This window comes from Rhinolophus sinicus, chromosome 18, assembly GCF_057876585.1.
Source record: "Rhinolophus sinicus isolate RSI-liver-muscle chromosome 18, RSI-T2T, whole genome shotgun sequence".
Lineage (NCBI taxonomy): Eukaryota > Metazoa > Chordata > Mammalia > Chiroptera > Rhinolophidae > Rhinolophus > Rhinolophus sinicus.
The window spans coordinates 93,986,166-94,008,854 of record NC_142518.1 but is presented as its reverse complement, the minus strand read 5'-3'; the positions used below and the strand labels follow the sequence as shown (position 1 = coordinate 94,008,854).

Here is a 22,689-nt window from a genome sequence, read left to right as displayed (position 1 = left end):
GGTAGTCTAGCAGAGCAATCAGATGCCTTTGTAAAGTTAATCCAGTTATTGTATTTGAGAGTTTTTTCCCATAATTCCAAATGTATTTGAAGAAGCAAGTCATTTTGCAAACAGCTGTTTCTGTTAAGATACAATGATTGACAAAGGGTAATTTTCAGCTTCCTAGGGTCCTTTCCTTATTCTGATGGATAGTAGAACTTTCTCTCATGAACATAAAAAAAAGTACATTTCACAGGGTTTTTCTACGACCAAGTGCGTGGAAAATCTTGCTTCTGACAGACTCTCACTTTCATGGCTCCCAAGACTTAGGTGAGATTTGAATCTCTACAATGCTATTTTTCTCTCTCAGTCAAAGGCTTTGTACTCATTTGTGAAAAACCTGAAGGTAGAAAAAAGGAAGTGGATTGAATTTTGGAGGTTTTATAAATGCTCTGTTTTTCCTTTGTCATCAACTTTTTGATGTAGATGTATTTTAGAAATTTCATTGACCATTTTCTCTCCCTGCTGCTTTTTGAGTGCATTTTCAAAAAGAGTAGGTGGGAAAGGGGCGTGGGGAGATTCATAGGTATAGTAGCACTTGTTTCGCAGAGAATCACTTTCCTATTTAATCACTTTGTTATTTTCTTAACTCAGTTACAAAGCAAAAGGCCAAAGAAAATGGAAAACGAGTGAAACTGAGGCAAGCATAAGTGAGTCTGTGCTCTAATGTCTTCAATGTGTTTTTTAATTTTGTATGTATAGGTAGGGGAGGGAGAAAGAGATTTATATGGCTTGACTAGTCTTTGCTGCTGTTTTTAGGATATAGCCAGCTCTGCCAGTGGATGGCGACTGTCCTGGCTACATTTGTAGAATTGTTTATGACATGGTCTAATGCTTTGCACTGAACACATGGCCAGTCTAAACCTGTGGGTCTAAAAGGAGGGCTTGCAACACCATTGACTTGGCTTGGGAAAGCTGAGGGGTGATTTTTATTTTCAGACCAAGATCCCTTCTGGGCTGTGTGATACCCAATGTGACAGGGTATCTTGTAGCCCATTCAGAGTGCTTAGCTAGCCTAAGGAAAACATAGGACTCTTTCTAATTCATAGTCATCGATTTTCCAAAGGTCAAAAACAATAGGTGATTACATATTGTACTGGGTAGTCCCTTCCCTGCCTCCAGCCCATCCCATCCATACATGCTTACCAAAGTCTTAATCCCCTACCAGGACTAAAAGCAAATGTTAGCCAATGTCAAAAAAAGTCTGCCCCCACTCCAAATTCCAATTAAGGTATTTTGGTGTATAATTAAGTTTGGGCCTCTTGAAGAATGAATACTATACAGAGGAGATTTATTATTACCAAATGTCGTGCATATAAATATATTGTCCTGAGTTCTAAAGTTGTTTTGAAAAAGACTTAAGGGGCTTGGTTTTCTTTTGAAACATTGTGTTCCACAGATAAAATTGATATTAAATTATTTGGTCTTCTCATCTGTTATTTGGATAGAAAAATGCAGATATTTTTGTCTTTTATAAGCTTTCTTTAACATAAGCAGCAGTCTCTGGTAACGTAGTATTGCTATGCGTCTGCATTGTTATAGAATTAAAATATCGATTCTGTTATTGAAAAGAGAATGCTTGATAAATCAAGTAAAATCTCATAAATAAGATGAACAAGTTTTTTCTTTAATCTTATGCTGCCTCATATTCCATACTTTAGTTTTAAAGCCCAACTTGATGTAATTTTTAAAGTGTAATTCTTTTTTCCTATTTCTGTATACTGTTTTGCTTTGTAAGAAAATGTTTTTAGTTTTCCAGAGAAAAGCTTAAGAAAAGTTATTATATGTAAAGGACAATTAGTATATAAAAGCACAAAGGCAGGTAGTAATTCTTTATCTGTAGATTGGCAAGAAATGTGCCAAATACCCCGTTTTCTCCCTTCTTTCATTCCTCTCCACCTCTGATTGCATTTAATGTAAATTATGTTAAAACTCTAAATTGTAACAAATAAATAGTAAAATCCTAATGTATTCCTCTTCTTCTTAAAAAAAACCTGATCTATTGTTTGGAATTTCTGAATATAAGAAAAGTCTTCATTATACAACTTTTTTGGAAAGGGGTTACAAAATGGTGTTCTGTATAAATGTCTGCAGTTGTGTTTGCCACTTGTTTAGGAAAGCTATCAAGGTGGGTTTTTAATCCTAAGGCAATACTGCTCAGCAGGTGCCTAATTTCTTTTTTCATTGCTGCTATGTAACTGTCTCAAAGTATGGGAAGTGGAGCAAGGGTCCTAAATGTGAGTAAGGAGGAAGAAGAAGAATAGTCTAAGGAGAAGGGCAGGAGTAAGTTATTTAGACCTGGTTAGGGGGCAGGATTTCCAAATGCCACTGCAGTTAGTGATAAAAAGGACAGAAATTCAGAGGAGGGTCAGAGGTAGAGATAGAGATTTAGGAACTGAGCAATTGCTGTGATAGATGAAATTTTGCAAGAACTTTATTTCTCTGGGGAAAAGAGATTAGAGAGGAAAGCAGAGGTTTTAGGACTGAACTTTGGGGAAATCTTTAATGTTAGGGTGTGGGAGGAGGAAGATAAATGCCAAAGTTAAAACTAGCATGCTTGGCTGTGGAAGCCACCAAGTGTCACTGCTTCCCAGGGCTGTTAATTCTGAGCCAGATAACCTCAATTATGCTGGGTGGAGGGTGGAGAATCTAAGGACTAAAATCCTTGTGATTATCTTTGCCTTGGTGCAGGTTGTGGTAAGTATAAAAAGAAGCTTATGTTTTTCTCTTAGAAGGCCTATTAATGGGCAAAAAGAATCTCCATTATTGTGATTTTTCATACATATAAGAATTTTCTTACAGCCCTTATGTGTGCTGAAATTATGTAGCTATTCTTAGGCTACTTTTATGAATTCAGAAAGATTGGATTAATACCATTCTCAACTTTTACTACCAATAAATTCTTCCTCTTCCAGGATTTGCAAAGAAATGTAAAGGTACATTGAAACTAAGATATTACTTGACTTTATAAATAATTTAATTTGATTAAAAATAAGTTGATCAATAGGAGAAACAAAAGGTTAAACCTGACAGAAAGCAATAGCTGAACCTTAATTTCTCAAGCTGTCTTTTAAGTTGTACCCAGCTTCATGCCAGGGGAGGTAAAATACTAGAGCCACTTCATCCAAGTGATCTAATATTTCAAAGAGCAGTTGGCATGCATCTGATTTTGCATTACGTGTAGCTCTATAAAATTTTGAAGGAGGCACCTTTATTCTCAATGAAATTATAGGAATGCTTTAATAACAAGATAACTAAATATGGAGAAGGGATTTTGTAAACCATTTAGACATCATAAATAAGGAAAATTCATAGCATGTGTTGAAAACACGTGATAAACGAATTCATTTTCTTCTGGAAATTCAGGTGGCCTAGCGACTTGCGCTCTTGGGTCCAAAAAAAAAAAAAAAATGCCCTTTTTTTCCTCCAATAAGCTCATGCACTATAAAGAGTCTTACCATCTGTGGAAAAAAGAATCGCTTGCAGTTGTGCTTGTCTTAAAAGGATTATGGTGGATCTAGTAATCCAAATGAGAGAATCATTAACTGCTTTGCATAGTGCTCATGAGTTAAACACAACAGGTTACATTTGACAATGTGATAAATATCTGTCCAGTGACATACTTTGCTGCAACATAGTAAACACCATATTTAGCAGCCATGTCAACATTTAGGCAACACCAAACACATGTTTGATTCTACAAGACTGACATATTATCATGTTTGGAAGTGCTTAAAAATTGCTGTGACTCCAAAATACACTTTAGTCTAAATTATCCAAGTCATCTAGGGCCATTGCCTCTGGAACCTAAAGAACAACATGGCTGCTAGGTGTAGAGATTTATTCTTTGGTTAACAGAATCTCAGTGGATTTCAGGATGTTTCTCACATTGTATGGATTCAGGAAGAATAACTTTAGAGCCAAAATTGTCCAGACTAATGGATCTAAAATTTATAAAATATATTTATGTGTATGTAGTTATTTATCATTTTCCCTCAAATTTCCTCATTGTTAAACATAGTTTTATTATTCTTAGCCATACCAGATTTTTAGAAATATTATTGAAAATTTGTCTAATTCTTCATTTTTTAGGGTCGGTGTGCTAGAGAGAACTGCAAGTACCTTCACCCTCCTCCACACTTAAAAACGCAGCTGGAAATTAATGGACGGAACAATCTGATTCAACAAAAGACTGCCGCAGCCATGTTTGCCCAGCAGATGCAGTATATGCTCCAAAATGCTCAAATGTCATCACTTGTGAGTCACAGCATTGTCTTTGAAAAATGTGTATGTGTGTCTTTTATTTTTTAAGACTACATATCTACATTGGAAAACCTTGTAGGGCCTTTGGGAAGTTAATTACAGAAGGATTTAGGACACAAGCTAATATGTTAATAGATACTACAAAGCTGTCCTGCATGTGAAGGGAGCAATCAGGTGTGTTCGATTTAAAATGGGTTGTGTTTAAGCATGAATTCAATTGATAGGAGAACATTAGTGAGTAGGAGCATTTTAAGATGAGGGTAAGGTTTGATTATTATTACATGTAAATCTTTGAATTCTAGGATATTAATTCAAACAGTCTTTTTTTAAAACTTTTATTTATTTTAAGTGTGTTTTTCCAGGACCCATCAGCTCCAAGTCAAGTAGTTGTTTCAATCTAGTTGTGGAGGGTGCAGCTCACAGTGGCCCATGCGGGGATTGAACCGGTAACCTTGTTGTTAAAGAGCACCTCACTCTAACCAACTGAGCTAACGGGCTGCCCCAAATTCAAACAGTCTTTGATTGTGGTTTTATTGTTACTTTTTAATAGACTTTCTATTTTGAAATAATTTTAGATTTAAAGAAAAGTTACAAGGGTAGTACAGAGAGTTCCCATATTACTCCTCACCCAGTTTGCCCCACTGTTAATATATTTCCATGGTATATTTTTCAAAACTAAGAAACTGACATTTACATATGTCATATTAACTAAACTCCAGACTTTATTCAGACTTCACTTTTTCCATTAGTGTACTTTTTCCGTTCCAGTGCCCAATTCAGGGTACCACAGTGCATTTATTTGAATCCTGTCTCCTCTCTCTCCTGTGGTGTGTGACCATTTCTCAGTCTTCCCCTGTTTACCGTGACCTTGACAGTCTCGAGGAATACTGGCCAGGTGGTTTTAACTTAACCTAGCCACAGATCTCCCTTTGCAGAAATTAATAAGATGATGGTGTCATTCCGGACAAATGTCTGGTATTTTTGTTGATCACTATGTTTAGACAAATCCTTTAAAAAATAATTTTGTCCCATTGAGAATTCATCTTGTACTGATACCTGAAAATATAAAGTTGCAGTTTGGTCTTAGATCATTCAGGGGGATTGTAAACTGTCCCTTTTCTGCTGCATCCTACCAGGTCTCAAATTAAGTTCAGTGGTGTCTCAATCTAATTCCAGCTGGCCTACTTCCTTTAAACCATTAACAAGATACTAATTTGAAAGAATGATGTTATCTTTATTTGTTACCCATTTCATCAGTGACTATGTAATAAACACACTGAAAGCTTAAAGATGTATATAGTATTTCAATGCAATGAAAATGTGGGGGTAAATCGATCTGCCCTTGGCAAAACCTATCCCATTATAAAGTTGATTCTCAGAATTCAAGGAGATCTGTGTAGATAGGGCACCCCTTAACTAGTCCATCTTTATAGACAATGCACAAAACAGGTGGTGAGGGCATTGATGAGTCAATAAATTTTGCACTATGATTATCCACAATGTCTAGACAAATTTCAGTAAAAGATATGAATTTCATGTTCTATACTATTAGTTTGCCAAAAATATTTGCCTTGGTAGTCAGTGCTGATTAATTACATTATAAATTAGTTCCTGGAAGGTTACCAATGAGCTCCTCAGAGCTCCTCTTTGGCCTTCAGGATTACTTTACATGGTTGAACTCCTTCAAACTTTTTCCTGGGCTTCCATACACTGAAGCATTTCAGTTCCTTCCTATATCTAAAGGAGTAGGGATAAGAAGGTCTTCTAAACACTGACAACCATATGAAAAAAGCCACAGAGAAATGAATTTGCTTGGTGAGTCCAGAAAATATGAGTAGATGGGAATAAATCAAGTGAACTTTTCACCCACCATTACTACACTCGGCCTCTTGTGGGATGTTCCAGTTTGAGACTGAGCAAAGAATAGGAGCCAGATTTTATCACACCTGAGCCCAGTGTTTCCAAAAAGCTGGAGCATATATCTTTCCACAAGTCAAGGGAGCATCAGGACACCAAGCAAATGCCCTGTTTCAGGGAATCAGAGAGCAAGACCTGGGATAAAGTAGGGCTGAAGACATAAGGCTGACTATTCATCCTCTATTCATCCTCTAGTAGAGTGTCTCCATTCTAACCCTCAACGCTTCATGCATTATTGATTATGCTGGAGAATAGAGAGTGGCTTTTTTAGAGTCCAATAAGAGATACATTGAGATCATTTCCAGTCCAGATGTGGAATAGGCAAACACTGTGCTTATGTCCTCTCATGACCACATCAGAATTACAGCTAAACTACAGAACAACCATCATTGAGAATCGCCGGAAGTCTAGCTGAAACAAAGCCCTACAACTAAGGATATACAGAAAAAGACACCTAGAGACTGGTAGGAGGTGCAGACATGCAGAACGGGCTGGTCTCACACCTGCATGTGACCATTAAAAATTAAGAGGGATACCGTGTTTCCCTGAAAGTAAGATCTAGCCAGACAATCAGCTCTAATGAGTCTTTTGGAGCAAAAATTAATATAAGACCCGGTATATTACATTATATTATATTATATTATATTATATTATATTATATTATATTATATTATATTATAGACCCAGTCTTACATTATATAAGACTTGGTCTTATAGTAAAATAGGACTGGGTCTTATATTAATTTTTACTCCAGAAGACGCATTAGAGCTGATTGTCTGGCTTATTTTGGGGGAAACACTGTATCTCAGCTGCGGAGGTTCCCCCCGCCCACTCTGGAGGAGTGAGGGGTCCCAGCCCCCACCATGCTCCCCAGCCCAGGGTTCCAGTGCCAAGTAGAGAAGTCCTCACAACTTCTAGTTGTGAAAACCAGGGGAGATTGTGGCTGAGTGAGATGGAGGATGGCTAGAGCTCCAGGTACACCTCTTAAAGAGCCTGCACACAGACTTACTTACTGATGGTCTCACTCATTCTGAGCTTCAGTACAGGGGCAGCAGTTCGAAAAGTGCCGGGGACATACGGGGAGGAACTGAGTTGTCTGGGCTTCAGGACAAGGTCTGCAGGGGCAGCTTTCTTCTACATGGAGGAGCTGGCTGAAACCATGATTTCTTTGTTGAGCCTTCCCCATTCCCAGCCTGCAGATTCAGGTGGCTGCCATATCTGAGTCTCCATCCACCTCAATAACACCATTGGTTCACCGCACCCTGGTTATTCTGAGACCCCACCCAACATGTGGGCCCACCCAAGCCACCTTCAGCAGCTTTTCTGTACAAAGGGCCTGTCTTGACTCATGCTGCAGACTTTCCTATAATCTCTCAGAAGTTCACAAAACCAAAACAAGAAGCATCTGGCTTCAATGTGTCCCATACCTCTGGCTGAGCAGCCCTAAGCCTGGCACTAGCAACAACCAGCCTTGGTTTGCAGCTTGGCCTCTCAAGGTACTTCCAGTCATGGCATGGAAGTACCACCACCATGGGGTGGTGGCCATCTGCAGACTACTTTGCGGCTCATGCCAGGTGGCCCTAGGGAGGGCACAGGCTAATGCTAAACTTGGCCTGCAGCAGGTCCCCTTCCAGGAGACCTCACAGCTCATATGCCCAGTGGCCAGCTTCGAACCAAGCCAGAGCATCACCTGGGTGCCTCCTAAAGCGAATCCTGCTCCATTGGGTCAGCCCCTGCACCACAATCCCTCCACTGTAGTCACAGCCAGTCCTCACAACCAGTGAGACTGAGGGTCAGTCCCTCCCACTGATGTGTAAAAATAGCAACCAAAGCTCAACTACAAGAGGAGGGCACACACAACCCACACAAGGGACACACGTGGAGTGCATGGCTCAGGTGACCAGGAAGACAGTGCCACTGAGTCACACAGCACACCGACTACATAATGTCACTCTACAAAGACCGGGAGACATAGCAGCCCTACCTAATACATAGAAACAAACACAGGGAGACAGCCAAAATGGGGAGACAAAGAAACATATCCCAAATAAAAGAACAGAACAAAGCTCCAGAAAATGAACTAAACCAAATGGAGATAAGCAATCTACCAGATGTGGAGTCTAAAACACTGGTTATAAGGATGCTCAGTGATCTCAGGGAGACTTCAACAAAGAGATAGGAAACATAAAAATTGAAGTAGAAAACATAAAAAAGAACCGTCAGAAATAAAGAACTGAAATAAAGAATACATTAAAGGGAATCAATAGTAGATTAGATGAAGCAGAGGATCAAATCTGTGATTTAGAAGATTAGGTAGCAGAAAACACCCAAATATAACAGCAAAAAAAGAATCCAAAAATATGAGGACAGTTTACAGGGCCTCTGGGACAATATCAAGCATACCAACATTCACATCACAGGCGTACCAGTAGGAGAAGAGAGAGAGCAAAGATTTTAACACCCATTTGGTAAAATAATGACAGTAAACTTCCCTAAACTGGCGAAGGAAATGGGTATTCAAGCTCAGGAAGCACAGAGAGTCCCAAACAAGATGAACCCAAAGAGGCCCACACCAAGACACGTCAGAATTAAAATGCTAAAAGTTAAAGACAAAGAATCACCACCAAACAAGTATTATAAGGAATGTTAGAGGGACTTCTTTAAGATGAAAAAAGGATAAAAAATATGAGTAACAAAATGACAATAACTACATATCTATCAACAATTACTTTAAATGTAAATGGTTAAATGATCTCATCAAAAGACATAGGGTGGCTGAATGAATTAGAAAAACAGACCCATACATATGCTGCCTACAAGAGACTCATTTCAGATAGACAGACACACATAGACTGAAAGTAAAGGGATATGATCCTCTTTTGTGGTCTAGACAGCTGTTTTGTAGGTGTGTTGTAATTAGGCTACTGACAATTTTAAGTTACATTCACCAGTCTGATTCAAAAGAAATGTTCTTTATTATGGATCTTGATATTACTATAGAAGTAACACATAATTTTACTTAATTTCTCTGGCACATACTCTCCTCAAACAATTATCTATCCCTTTTAATGCCTCCCCCTGTAATCTGATTATTTTCCCTGAAACAGTCAAGCTTTTGTTTAAATTTCCAGTCCTGGATGTTTGTATGGTTGCATATTAAGACCTGTTTGATATTACTGGCTTGAACTTCAGGTTTTTCCACAGAGCATAGTTTGATCTGTTTCTAGGATACCAAAAGAGCACATCTGCTTTTGGAAAACTGAGTATAGTTTGCTTATTATAAACCCTCAGATTAAGGGGATGTCAACCTAAATGGGATGGTAGCTAGAGAACGGATTCTGTTCAGTGTGACTGAACAAAAGCCACACCTAATCGATTTGGGTGGAATGCTTGCTGTAGCAGGCAAGCTTATTTACTGTATTTAACAGGTCCGAATTGATATTTGCTAGTATAAAATTCCACCTCTGAAAGCTTTTGTTAGCTTTATTGAGGAAGTTTAGCAAGTGAGACAAAGGGTGTGACTCCCTAATATATATTTTTCAGTGCAGTTTAAAAGAGAGAGTTTCTGATGTTCACAGCAAAAAATTATAAGTTTAAGAACTCACCTTAGCATAATTAGGAGGCAAACATGAGCACTATAGAAGAATTTTAGGAAAAGGCGACACACTATTACTCTGAAGCAAAGCGAATGTTTTAAAATTTCAGTTTCACAACTAGGAATTTTCATTACAAGGAGGAAGGATTCTCACTGCTAGATGTAATGGATGTAGGTATAAAGTGGACTTGATGTTATAAGGCTATTAAAATAGTTTTTATTTAGACCTTTAGCATAATTTAGACCTCTCCATATCTAGTAAATTCCTTTAGTTTCTTTCTCTGACTGTGGTGATCCACATGAAGGCAGTTCTTTACACAGAGGTAAACTTGACTCAGTCGAGTGTATTCACCTGATGATTCATATAGAAGTTACTGGTTCAGCACATTTGGCTCGGCCATTGGGGTGTGCCGAATCCTCCGGTCTGTTATGCACTTTTCATGGCTTGTGTTTCTGTATCCAAGTTTTGGTGTTCCAAATCACAGAGACTATCAGCATGAGTTCCACTCCAGGCTTTTCCTTTATCTCAGAATCATCTGATGTCTGTCTGAACCCTCCCCACCTTTTTACATCATTTTTATAATTCTATTTACCAAATACATTTCTCATGTTTATCTGACATTAATAAAGTAAAAAGTGAAGGTGATGTAACACTTCAGAACCAAAAGGGGAAAAATAGGAAGTTCCAATAGATAGGAAGAAGCAAGATACACTAATTAATGAATAATGTAATAATTTTTAGACTCTAAAGTTTTTAATGTTTTTCTTCTTTAATTAAATAAGAGCTATAAGGTATATTTTATTCTATGAAACTTTGGACTAAAACAGTTTTAAATGAATAGAAGTAAAATTGCAAAATATTTATTTATTTTTTAATTTTTGAAAAAGTTTAATAGTTAAATGGTTTAGTAGTTATCTCACCGAGATACTTTATACATTTTGCAGATTCACATCAGAGTTACAGGTTTTCTAGTTCACATAAACTAATTTCGTTGACTGAAGTATCTATGCTATCTCCCTATTGTCATGGTTCTTTTATTTAAAATTGTCTTGAAAGCAGTGGGTAAGGCATTTGGTAGATTTCACAGAAAAGGAAACTGTCCCTATTCCAGATTACTAGTTTCAGTCAGTGCAGAGGTTATACTGTTTTAATGGTAGTTCTTCAGTGGGTTTCTCAGTTTATCTACTCACAAAATGATAAATGATGACATTTAGCTATTTCATCTCAATGTGGTGACATTAAATGTTTTGTAAAGTTATTTTTGCAAAATGTTCAAGTCAGTAGATGACAGGCATTATGTAATTATAAAGCTAATATGCTCTTCATATAATTATGACTGTCGTTATCATGTGAAGTTCCCTATTGACTGAAGTTGACTAAATCACATCACAGGAGTGCATGGGTTAAAACCATACTAAAATTTCATCTGAATTTCACTGTTTTCTAAAAGTTTAGAGAAGGTTTTACTTATAGATATAGCAACTGAATCCTCAATTATTTGTTTGTTTAACAAATTATCCCAGGGTTAGACTTACCTTGAGGTTAATGAAGGCTCAGGGCCCCTCATTTGCATGGTCTCTTTCCAAGGTCCTAGGAGGAGCCCTAACAATATGTTTACAGTGTGTTTGTAAAATTTGCAAAATATGTTTCTGTATTCTTTGTTTTTAAAGCTCCTCTCCCCTACTCTAGTGCCTAAACTTCAGGCCCCACAGATCCTGAATTTACTCCTGATTGCAATTACTGGTCGAAAGTAGAGTAGTTTTTCAGGTTCATTCCCGAGGCTTTGTATGTTAAACTGCTTAAAGTTCCTTTTATAGTAAAAGAAAATAAATCACATCAGCAGTAGGTTTGCTGCCTTGTGCCAACTCTATTAATACACACTATGAAATCTTTTTTTTTCAAAAGTTAAACAAAAATGCTACACTTCTGCAGCCAAACAGAGCGCATATAATTTTACTAACCAATGTCACCCCAATAAATTTAATAAAAAAGAACAACCCAGAGGGCATTCATACATTATGTCTTTTACAGAGCCCAATTTCTTTGATAGTGATAAATCTCAACATTCTCCCTTTATCTTATCTCATATATTCCCATGGGATAAATTAAACATAATCTCCTTTCAGTCCATTTTGTGTCCTTTTCCTCTGGGACTGGTTAGCTCAGCTGGTTAAGAGCCTGGTGCTAATGGGTTTGCCTGCCTCCCTGTTCTTCGTCACAGTCTAAGCCATAGCCAGTAGGAAATTTGGAGTGTTCTGTGAAAAGCTTTTTATCTGACAGAAGATAAAACAACAACAGTAAGCAAAACCAATGCTTGACAATCTCACCTATAAGGAATGATGTTTTTCTTATCAAAACCATCCCTGTGCTCTGATCTCCATCAGGAGACCTAGTATAAATCCTGTGGTTGCCTCCTGCACTTGATAATAATCTTAAAGTTAAACTGGTCCCCCAAATTTGCCATGATATCCTTTATGGATCTACAAAATATTTTAAACCCTTTTTTACCTAGTCTTCTCTCTTACAACATTTTGTGGATACCAGTCATATTAACAATTCACTAGTCCCCTGGAACCACACATTTCGTAATAACTTGCATATTTTGGTCTATAGTATTACTAAATTGTTTTTTCCCCCCAGAACTCTTCTGGTATTCATGATTTAGCCGTTCCAATTAAAAATGCATACGTACATATGTGTCTGTGTATGTGTTTCTCATACTGTTTGATCTAGCATTTTACATCTATATCAAAAGAAAATTCATGAGTGGCCTTCAGCTTAAAGTCTCCCTCAGTAGAGAGCAAAACTGATGGATTTATGCACTATTTTTGATCCCTGAGTGTTACTTTTGTACTGTGATTTTTGAATTGGATTTTTCTAATTGCTAATCCTAAAAGTAATCAATGGTTTAGGAATCCCTTTTCACTCTAATTCAGTAAATATTTATTGAGCATCTACTTTGTGCCAAACATTTGAAAAGGTTAGAGGTGGATAAAAAGATAAAAACAGTCTACCCTCTAGGAAAGCATGACAATAGTAAGATGGTGAATTAACATTTGTATGATCCCCTTAATTTATGATTTATACCCGATCTTCTGTATTTTTACAGCTTTGGCCTTTTCTTTTTTTCTCCATAGAGTCATCTTTCTATTAACCATGTGAGGTTATGTTTTGATTTTTGTTTTTATTTTGATGGATGTGGTGGTTGCTTTTTGAATCCCTGATCATTACAACCCTTAGCATCCATTTATCCTGCACTGAGATGTTTGTAATCAGGCTTCCTGTGGGCTCTCTGCTTTTCTAAGCTCTTGCCATTCCTCCTTTAAGCAATCTATATTTTGTTTCATACCTTTTGTTTAAATTGGGTAACCACTTGATTTTTAAAAAAACTTTTCCTTTCCTAGTGGAATGCTAAAGGTAATTGAATTGTCATTATCATTACATGGCGATTCCCCAACAAATAATTTTTAGGTCCGTTCTTGTTTACTTCTCAGGAGCAAAGTCAAAATTGCTGGGTGGTTAACACACAATATGATAAATAGATGATGTACTATAGAAATGTGCACTTGAAACCTATGTAATTTTACTAACCATTGTCACCCCAATAAATTCTAATTAAAAAATCAATTAAAAAATTGCCTTGCCCATCTAAGGAAGAAGTTATTTGCCCTCTTGCCAGATCCTTACCTTTAGCAATCATCTTGGTGTTATGCTGAACTGTGTGTGTAGGTGCCTACTTTGCAGCTTCTCTTCCACCAAATACAGGCAGATCGAAACCATGGTTTGTCCTCTCTTTCATGCTATACTTTATACTTTTTATATCCTCAGTAATCAACTGATCTTTCACCTTTCTGCCTACCTTCAATGCTTCCTCTTACTTGGAGACTTCTGTGATTAATAAGGTCAGAAAATCCAGGTCTAGGTGAGAACAACTATCCACTTTTGACCCTTGAACTTATTTTTTTTTTCTTAGCTCTTTCTGTGAATTACTCACTACCAAGTGTGATAAGTACATAAATACCACTATCTGCTTGTGTCTGTTTATAAAGTTAACTCTCAATTACTGAGGGACCTATTAACTAGTCTGGCGGTTATGTGGGCCTCCTACCATGCCTTTTGGCCACTTCAGTCCCCACAGAAAATCACTCCAAAAGTGTGGGGATGACCAAGCAAAAACTATGAAACCATTTGTGCTCCATGTGAACACTTACTAAAGTCTGATAGATATTAAAATTATACATTTCAATGTGCTTTGGGATAATCTAAGGCTAGAAATACACAAGGTGATGGTGAAAGGGGCTTCCTTTTATACTGTACCAATGCTTGTAAATGAGCAATAAAATTAAGGTATGAGTGCTAATAAAACTTACGAGTGCTGTTTTTCTGGTGTTAAAAATCAAGTCAAGAAATCGTTACCAAATGTTCACCATCCTATAAAAGAAAATGTTTAGTCATCCACCTCTAGACAGGAGCGCAGAGAGGGAAAGCCTCAATTATTATATTGACTTCTGGCCAGGATTAGCCACAGAGGTGACTTAAAGTATTTTGCATTCATTCAACAATAATTGTAACTGACCGTGGATATTACTGAAATAACTACAAATAGATATAGGCTGTTGGGGACACACCTATGCCTATATCTATTGATTTAGCACAACATTTAATGTTTATTTCTTTAGACTAGCTTGAGGAGTAACCCATTTTAAGTAATAAGTCAATGTTCCTAAAATGTATGTATAAACTAGACATACTTATTTGAGGCATAGTTTTTCATTGAACTGCATTATTATTCAAAGGTGTTTCAGAATCCTTTAATACTAACCATGTGGTGACTCCTAAAATTTTACCTTTACAGGATTCCATCTATCTCTGCATTCCTAGTTACTGAGTAGTTATTCTTCTATTAACGAGTAGTGAAGAATCTTAATTTTAGTGACCATTTAAAAGAACATTTTAGCTAATTCTTTAGTATTGGTTTCTAAAGCCAAACTTTTCCAACTTGTGGAATCTTGCCACAAGTATTAAATTCACATCAATAGATTTATACAGAATTAGCACTTTACTCCAGAAAGTGGTGGAATGCTTTATTTTTTGGAATCCTCTAGAACGAGGGTCAGCAAACTTTTCTGTAAATGACTAAATTGTAAAGATTTAGGCTCTGTGGGAGAAGAGACAAAGTTGAGGTTATTATTAATATGCAGGTACTTCTATAACAAGAAAGAAAGCAAGTATCCACAACTTTTTTGTAATACAGATGTACTAATAAGCACAGTGGAATTTATTTATGGACACTGAACTGTGGATTTCATAGAATTTTCATGCGTTATGAAATATTATTTATCCTTTACTATTTTTCAACCATTTAAAAATGTAATGGAAGGAGAACTGACTCTGGGTGGTGAACACACAATGGGATTTACAGATGATGTAATACAGAATTGTACACCTGAAATTTATGTAATTTTACTAACAATTGTCACCCCAATAAACTTTAATTAAAAATAAAAAATAAAAAAAATAAAAATGTACAAGCCATTCTTAACCATTCTGGCCATACACAAACAGGGTGGGCCGGATATGGCCCAGGAGGTATTGTTTGCCTATCCTAACCCTAGAACACAAGCTCTTAAATGTTAAGTAGTCCATAGGCCTGCACCAGAGGTAAATTTCATTGAGGTCCTTAAACTTCCTGAGATCACATGCAGCATTTTGTACACACATCAACTTTTCTGTGGACACCTCCACAACTTTCATCTGACTCTCAGAGAAATCCAGGACTAAAGAAGATTAGGTCCCATTTTTCTAGAGACAATTCACTGATTTTTAGGAGGCATTTCCTAATACCCTCATAGTTTCTAGGTACTGTGCAAGTCACTGGGAACCCGTGGGAATTCCTACCCTAGAAGCTGCTAGTCCTGCTAGAGACATTGAGGGTAAATAATTGTCTAGGTGATTTTTCATTCATAAAGTCAATTGTCTCCACCATTTTTGTTGGTTTCATAAAACTCAGAGAAAGTTGAAAATCCATACCTCTAGTTCTAGGAGGGAAAGCTTTCTCATATTTTCAAATATTTAGTACATAATTTAGGTTTGAGTGAATATGTGAAACAGTTAAGTGTCCAGACGATTTCAGGCTATAAATAGAAATTCAGATTCAATCTGTTCGAATCCTTCTTTAATATAAAGATCACCCCACGGACTGGTTCATGTTAGTTCAACTGACATCTAGGGCTGCAATATAGGTGTAAATGGGATTAAAGTTGCTTATTAAAACGGAATGTGTGAGTTGAGGTTGCAGGCAGCTTGACTTAATTGGTGACTGTTAGCCAAAGCTAAGCCCTTGAATGCTCAAATCCATGAAATGGAATAGTTACCCTGAGGTAGAGTTGGTACTGTGTTTCCCTGAAAGTAAGACCTAGCCAGACAATCAGCTTTAATGCATCTTTTGGAGCAAAAATTAACATAAGACCCGGTATTATTATATTATATTATGTTTATTATATTATATTATATATTATATTATAAAGACCCGGTCTTATAGTAAAATAAGACCTGGTCTTATAGTAAAATAAGACCGGGTCTTATATTAATTTTTGCTCCAAAAGACGCATTAGAGCTGATTGTCCAGCTAGGTCTTATTTTTGGGGAAACACAGTAGTAAGAAAACCATTTGAAAAGAAATAAGAAGCTCAGGAGTTCCTTCCTATGTCCTAGGGTTGGGAGTAGAAGAACTTGCTTTTTCTCAATAAACAGTGTTATAGAAGGAAGTTTGTACTCAAGGAGGAAATGGTTATAAAAGTTATAATACTCATTTTAAAACCTAAAGATGGCACAATGTAATATGTGGTGAAACCTTAAAAAAACTCAATATTTTCAGCAAGGCCCTTGTACTTTTTATATAGACTTTTAATTAATTGACAGCTTGTTTATACACTTGGAGCATATAACAAATGTAAGCAGGCTAAAATATATTCCAAAGAAAGAAGAAGTTAACTAAGAACCCCCCCCCCCCCCAAAAAAAAAAAGGAAGGAAAAATTATGGAAGTTCAGAGCTATTGTAAATAGAAAGCATTGCTTACATGTACATCAAACTCAACTATTATTAACTGATCAGTATTTATTAGTCATTAATGATGTTTTTAATCTGGAAAATCCACTCACCTGCATGTCTTTCTTTTAATTCAATAGGTTTGTTTTTTTTTAAATGTAATGGTGGTCCTTCCTAGTTCTGTAAAAGGCAAAAGAAAAAAGTATCCAGGAGAATATGATGGTCACTTTAGTGAGACATTTACTATGAAGGAGAGAAAAGAAGTACAACAAAGAGTATTATTGTGTGGTTCAAATCTGGAGTTTTTATGATTAGAGAGTCTTGCTGATTTTAAGACAACCATAAATCATCAAATTGATAAGGTCTGCCTTTTTTAGTGGAAGCATGCCTGGGTGGCTGTCTCCAAGAGATTTCCATCTCATTATATAAACTAATATTATATCAGCTAATTCCTGGAGCTTCATATCTCATGCAATGAAAAGTATGACATGTCCCTATGACCTTTTACATCACAGTACCTAGTTAGGTTGAGTCAGCCTTTGGCTGACTGTTCTCAAACCTTAAAGCACCTCCCCTGACTTTCCTGGCACCTGGTGTTACTCCTTTCCTCTTAAAGCTCTTGGCTACCATGCCTTTTCTACTCACCCTAGTGAATCTTGCCAGCTTGGTGAGGAGAGAGTTCTTTATATCCTTCCTAATTGCCAATTAGCTAATTTGATAAACTCATCTAAGATAGAGTGCTTCCTTCTGAGTTGAACATGGTTTACAATAGGGACTTCGTGGAGAATGCTGTGCTGGTGAAAAATTCAAGTCAGACTATAGGGTGATGTAGTCAATATACCATATTGCTCCTCACTTCATGCTCCACAGCCTCCTATTCTACCTGTATTTAGAACTGTTCCTATTAATGTGATTTAGCAGAAGGTGTGGGCACAGCTTATGAGTATAACAGATTCATTATTTTTTTGATGAACAAAATAAAAAGAAAGCAAGAAGATATGCTATTAGTAATGCACAGTGAAACACCACCACTTGCACAACAATGTACTAGAGTCTCTGTTGGTAATGTACTGCATTTAACCATGATTTGTTATTAATTCATTAAAATACTTAAATTTATTTATGTACTTTTTTAAATACAAATTTCTTTTTTAATATTTGTTTTATTTTATTTTTAATTTTATTGGGGAATATTGGGGAACAGTGTGTTTCTCCAGGGCCCATCAGCTCCAAGTCGTTGTCCTTCAATCTAGTTGTGGAGGGCGCAGCTCAGCTCCAAGTCCAGTCACCGCTTTCAATCTTTGGCTGCAGGGGGCTCAGCCCACCATCCCATGCGGAAATTGAACTGGCAACCTTGTTGTTGAGAGCTTGCACTCTAACAAACTGAGCCATCAGGCCGCCCCTTAAATTTATTTTTAAATGTCAGCATTGATTATATCAGCCAATCAGTCATTCACTAACTATTTGGTACTACAGAGGACACACAAGAACTATCGAAGAAATTATAACCACATTGAGAAGCAAAGACTTCCACATGTGGACCAAACTGGAAAACAACACAGTAAAATAATAAATTGTGTGGTTACAGATAAAAGGCAAAGCATATATCAAGCTCTTCAAGGTCAGGACTTTTTAAAAAGAGAAAAACCAGTAAGAGCCCTTTGCATTTCTAAAGATTTTCCTTACAAGTTGTACTCCAGTTTATGTACCTTATAATCCTGTTATCTTATTTCTTCCTGCCTAACAGGGATCCTTGTAGTATTTTTAGGGCCTCTTTTTGAAATATGGATATCATTTGGCCCCTAGGTAAAGACAAGGCTAGGCAAGTCAAATTAGTTTGTGAAATAGGACCTCTATTTTTTTTAATGACCATACCAACCTCATTTTAGGTAGATGGCATAAAGTTGTTAAAGCTCCCACTTTTTCAATCTACCCCTTTCTTCTCACTCATTGCTGTATTCCATAATTGATAGTGGACCAAGAAGAGAAGCAAGGGTTTGGTAGAGCAGGTGGGAACTATGGTAGGACAGGCAGCTTTAAAACCAAGTACTGGTGGGGAAGAGGAAGGAGGAGGGTGAAACAAAGGGGGCTTTCAGGAGAACCTGAAATCTGCCTGCAAAGGCCATGCCTATGGAAGGAGACAAGGGAGACTGCCTGTATGTATGCTATCATTGGTGACATGGTTTTTAGGTAAAAATGGAAGTGCTAGAGAAAACATATTTGCAACAGGCTCCATCAATGAGATTTAATTTGGCTAATTCATGACGGTTAAAATTATGAGGCTTGTTTTGTCAGTTTACCAATAAATTTGTTACTCAAAGAGATTTGTTGGTTTAAAAGCAACTCTTATATAGATATTAGTATGAGACTAAAAATAAATCAGAAGAAACAATGGCAAAGTTGGATATGGCATAGGCTTTCTGAAAGAATGCTTCCTTGTGTAATAATAGGAATAATCTGTTTACCTCTAACGCCTTTTTTTTTTCTCTTTTAAACATACAGACTTCCTTTCCTATGACTCCATCACTTGCAGCTAATCCTGCCATGGCTTTCAGTCCTTACTTACCTCATCCTGGTATGGGCCTGGTTCCTGCCGAACTTCTACCAAATGTACCTGTTCTGATTTCTGGAAACCCACCTCTTGCATTGCCAGGAGCTGCTGCTCCAAAACTGATGCGTTCAGATAAGCTGGAGGTATTTGTTTAGAAATATATAAATACCTATAGGGTAGATAGTAACCTTATGCATAAAACAACATTCTCAGAGCCCAATGTTTTGAATGCTTTAAATAAGTGCACCTGGGTTTTAGATAATGGAGTATAACCTCAGAGAATGTTAAACATTTTTATACTGCAGTTATACCCTGTTGTTAAGTGCACTGATCAGTTGTACAGTACGTCAAACAATGTCTTAGTGTACCCGGCCACAGACTGGGATGCAGAATCTCTTTTGCTATGGCACAGGAAGTCTGGTTGGAATGCTCCTTTTACCCAGGCTCCAGCTTCATAGACTGGAATTACTCTATTTGTTGATGAGCCTCTACTTGCTAAAATAATCAAACTGAAAAAGTAGACACTCTATGAATGAAGAATGTAAATGGGTCTCCTAGTGTCTAAACTTTTTTCTCCATTTTAAGAATGATGTACTAGATATTAAATATACGTTGATGACTAAGAAAAGAGACACAGACAATAGTTTAGTGGTTACCAGAGGGTAAGGAGAGGGTGGGTGGTAGATGAGGGTAAAGGGGATCAAATATATGGTGATGGAAGGAGAACTGACTCTGGGTGGTGAACACACAATGGGATTTATAGATGATGTAATACAGAATTGTACACCTGAAAGCTATGTAACTTAACTAGCAATTGTCACCCCAATAAACTTTAATTAAAAAAAAAAGAAAATCTGAAAGAAATTTCAAAACAGCTTTCTGATTTATGGAAGTCCTTCAAACATCTTTTAATTATCATTATTCATAAATTGAAATACATAACTAGTCAATTTCTCCCACAGTCAGCTCCATTGACAGCTCCTTAAATGCCTGGCAGTATATCATAATGGAATCTGATTGTACATGTAATGTAATTAGGTCATGGTCCACAAGTCTGCTTGTGGAAAAGCACATTGCTGTGTGATAAAGTCTCATCTTGGACCTTAACAAAATTACTTCTTACAAACTTAGCTACTTCCACTTTAGGCTGTGTATTATAAGTGGAGGATTTAAAAATGGTTTCCAGTAACACTTTTAAGCACTTTTATTTCAATGTAAGGAAAACAGACAACTTTCCTTTGGGGAGAATGGAATTTTTTTTCTAGGAATAGAAATTTTGTCTATGTTTACATCTCATAGTCAATATGGTTTCACATTATCCTTCAGCTTTTTAGATTTTTTCTAAATAGATGACAAAATAATGTGTATTATTGCTCTTAGATTCACTGGCAAAATAAATAAAAGCTAATCACCTTCAGGCATCAATGTGATATTTTTTTTCTTTAAGGTTTGCCGAGAATTTCAGCGTGGAAATTGTACCCGTGGTGAGAATGATTGCCGGTATGCTCACCCTACTGATGTTTCAATGATTGAGGCAAGTGATAACACTGTGACAATCTGCATGGATTACATCAAAGGCCGATGCTCCCGGGAGAAATGCAAGTATTTTCATCCTCCTCCACACTTGCAAGCCAAACTCAAGGCATCTCATCACCAGATGAACCATTCAGCTGCCCCTGCGATGGTAAGAACAGGCCAGGACTTGTGTACTGTATTTCGGGGTAAATGATTAGTAGCTTCCTCAACGTGTGTAATATCTTGTAACTGTAATCTTGGATGCTTATGAGTGGACCTCAATACGAATAGCCAAGGTGATAAGCTTGAAAAGAGAACCTATTTATTCTACTTCATTCACTAAAATTTTCTGAAGGTAATTATTTAAAAGCTTTACTGATGATTTTAATCTACTGTGCTTTTTCTCCCATTTTTAGAGAAAGAGAAATTTATATAATTTAAACCATCAATTATTTTTGAGTGGTTTTAAGAACCTGACTAACCTTAGTATTCCAAAAAGGCAGCAAATTGCTTTTCTTCCTGTGAGCCATAATTGATAGTGGACACTTTTCTACTAACATCCTTTAAAGCCTTTCAAAAACAGAGGACTTGGGGGGCCGGCCCGGTGGCTCAGGCGGTTAGAGCTCCATGCTCCTAACTCCGAAGGCTGCTGGTTCGATTCCCACATGGGCCAGTGGGCTCTCAACCACAAGGTTGCCAGTTCAATTCCTCGAGTCCCGCAAGGGATGGTGGGCAGCGCCCCCTGCAACTAAAATTGAACATGGCACCTTGAGCTGAGCTCCCGCTGAGCTCCCGGATGGAGCGCGTCCTCTCAACCACAAGGTTGCCGATTCGACTCCCACAAGGGATGGTGGGCTGCGCCCCCTGCAACTAGAAACGGCAACTGGACCTGGAGCTGAGCTGCACCCTCCACAACTAAGATTGAAAGGACAACAACTTGACTTGGAAAAAAGTCCTGGAAGTACACACTGTTCCCCAATAAAGTCCTGTTCCCCTTCCCCCCACAAAGAAAAAAAAAAAATAATAAAAAAAAAAAATGGCCAAATCTTAAAAACAAAAACAAACAAACAAAAAAAAACAGAGGACTTGGAAGATGGGATGGTAAGTAGGCTCTAATTTCCCAAAGGTTAAGGTTTTTTTTCCTTTCTGGAGTATTGGTTTCAAGGCAGCAGCGAGGGGAGGCTGGGGACACATTTCTGCATGGTTGGGAGAAGAGGCCTGGCAAAAAGTTGTCCTAGCGAGTCAGTTTTGTGGAAAACTTTGTTTTACTTAACACTGAAAGGTAGGAGCGAGGAAAAATATTTGCATACCACACTACAGTGTGTTAGATTGAGAAATAGGAATTATGATTACTTAAGTTTGTCACAGCTGTTAATTATTTTGATAAGCTACTTGCTATTTCTTTATTTTTTAGCCTGAGACTTTCCTCATGTAATAGGGTATAACAGTCTAATAAGGGACAACACCCTGAGGAAACTTCATATTTTTGTGGAAGAAAATCACCTGCACAACCCTGAAGTCCCTGACAGAGACCTTACCTTTTCATAAGAGAAGATATTTATTTTCAAACACTCCTACTTGTTAACATTTTCCTCATAATGAATTGAAATCTACCTTGCTGTAACTGGAACTTACACTTATTTTATAACACAAAACAAGTCCATCCCTATTCCATATGAGTGTGAGTCTAATGTCTTTTCTCTAAACCAGGTACCCCACATTTCTCCAAGCTTTTCTTGTAGGTTATGGCTTTAAGGAC

General features: G+C 37.2%; 1 protein-coding gene across 13 annotated transcripts in view; it reads left to right on the top strand.

Moving 5' to 3' along the window:
* The window catches only part of MBNL3 (muscleblind like splicing regulator 3), a 160,008-nt gene that overhangs the window by 119,289 nt on the left and 18,030 nt on the right, over positions 1-22,689 (top strand). For 7 of the 13 annotated variants that reach the window (XM_088795209.1, XM_019719120.3, XM_019719117.3 and 4 more), the window contains 3 exons: positions 4,132-4,326; positions 19,367-19,558; positions 20,863-21,099. In XM_088795209.1, the coding sequence (XP_088651335.1) occupies positions 4,132-4,326; positions 19,367-19,558; positions 20,863-21,099 (624 nt within the window). Of the gene's footprint in view, positions 1-633; positions 690-4,131; positions 4,327-19,366; positions 19,559-20,862; positions 21,100-22,689 lie in introns of all 13 variants that reach the window. The other 6 variants (XM_019719118.3, XM_019719121.3, XM_019719124.3 and 3 more) reach the window with 3 other exon arrangements.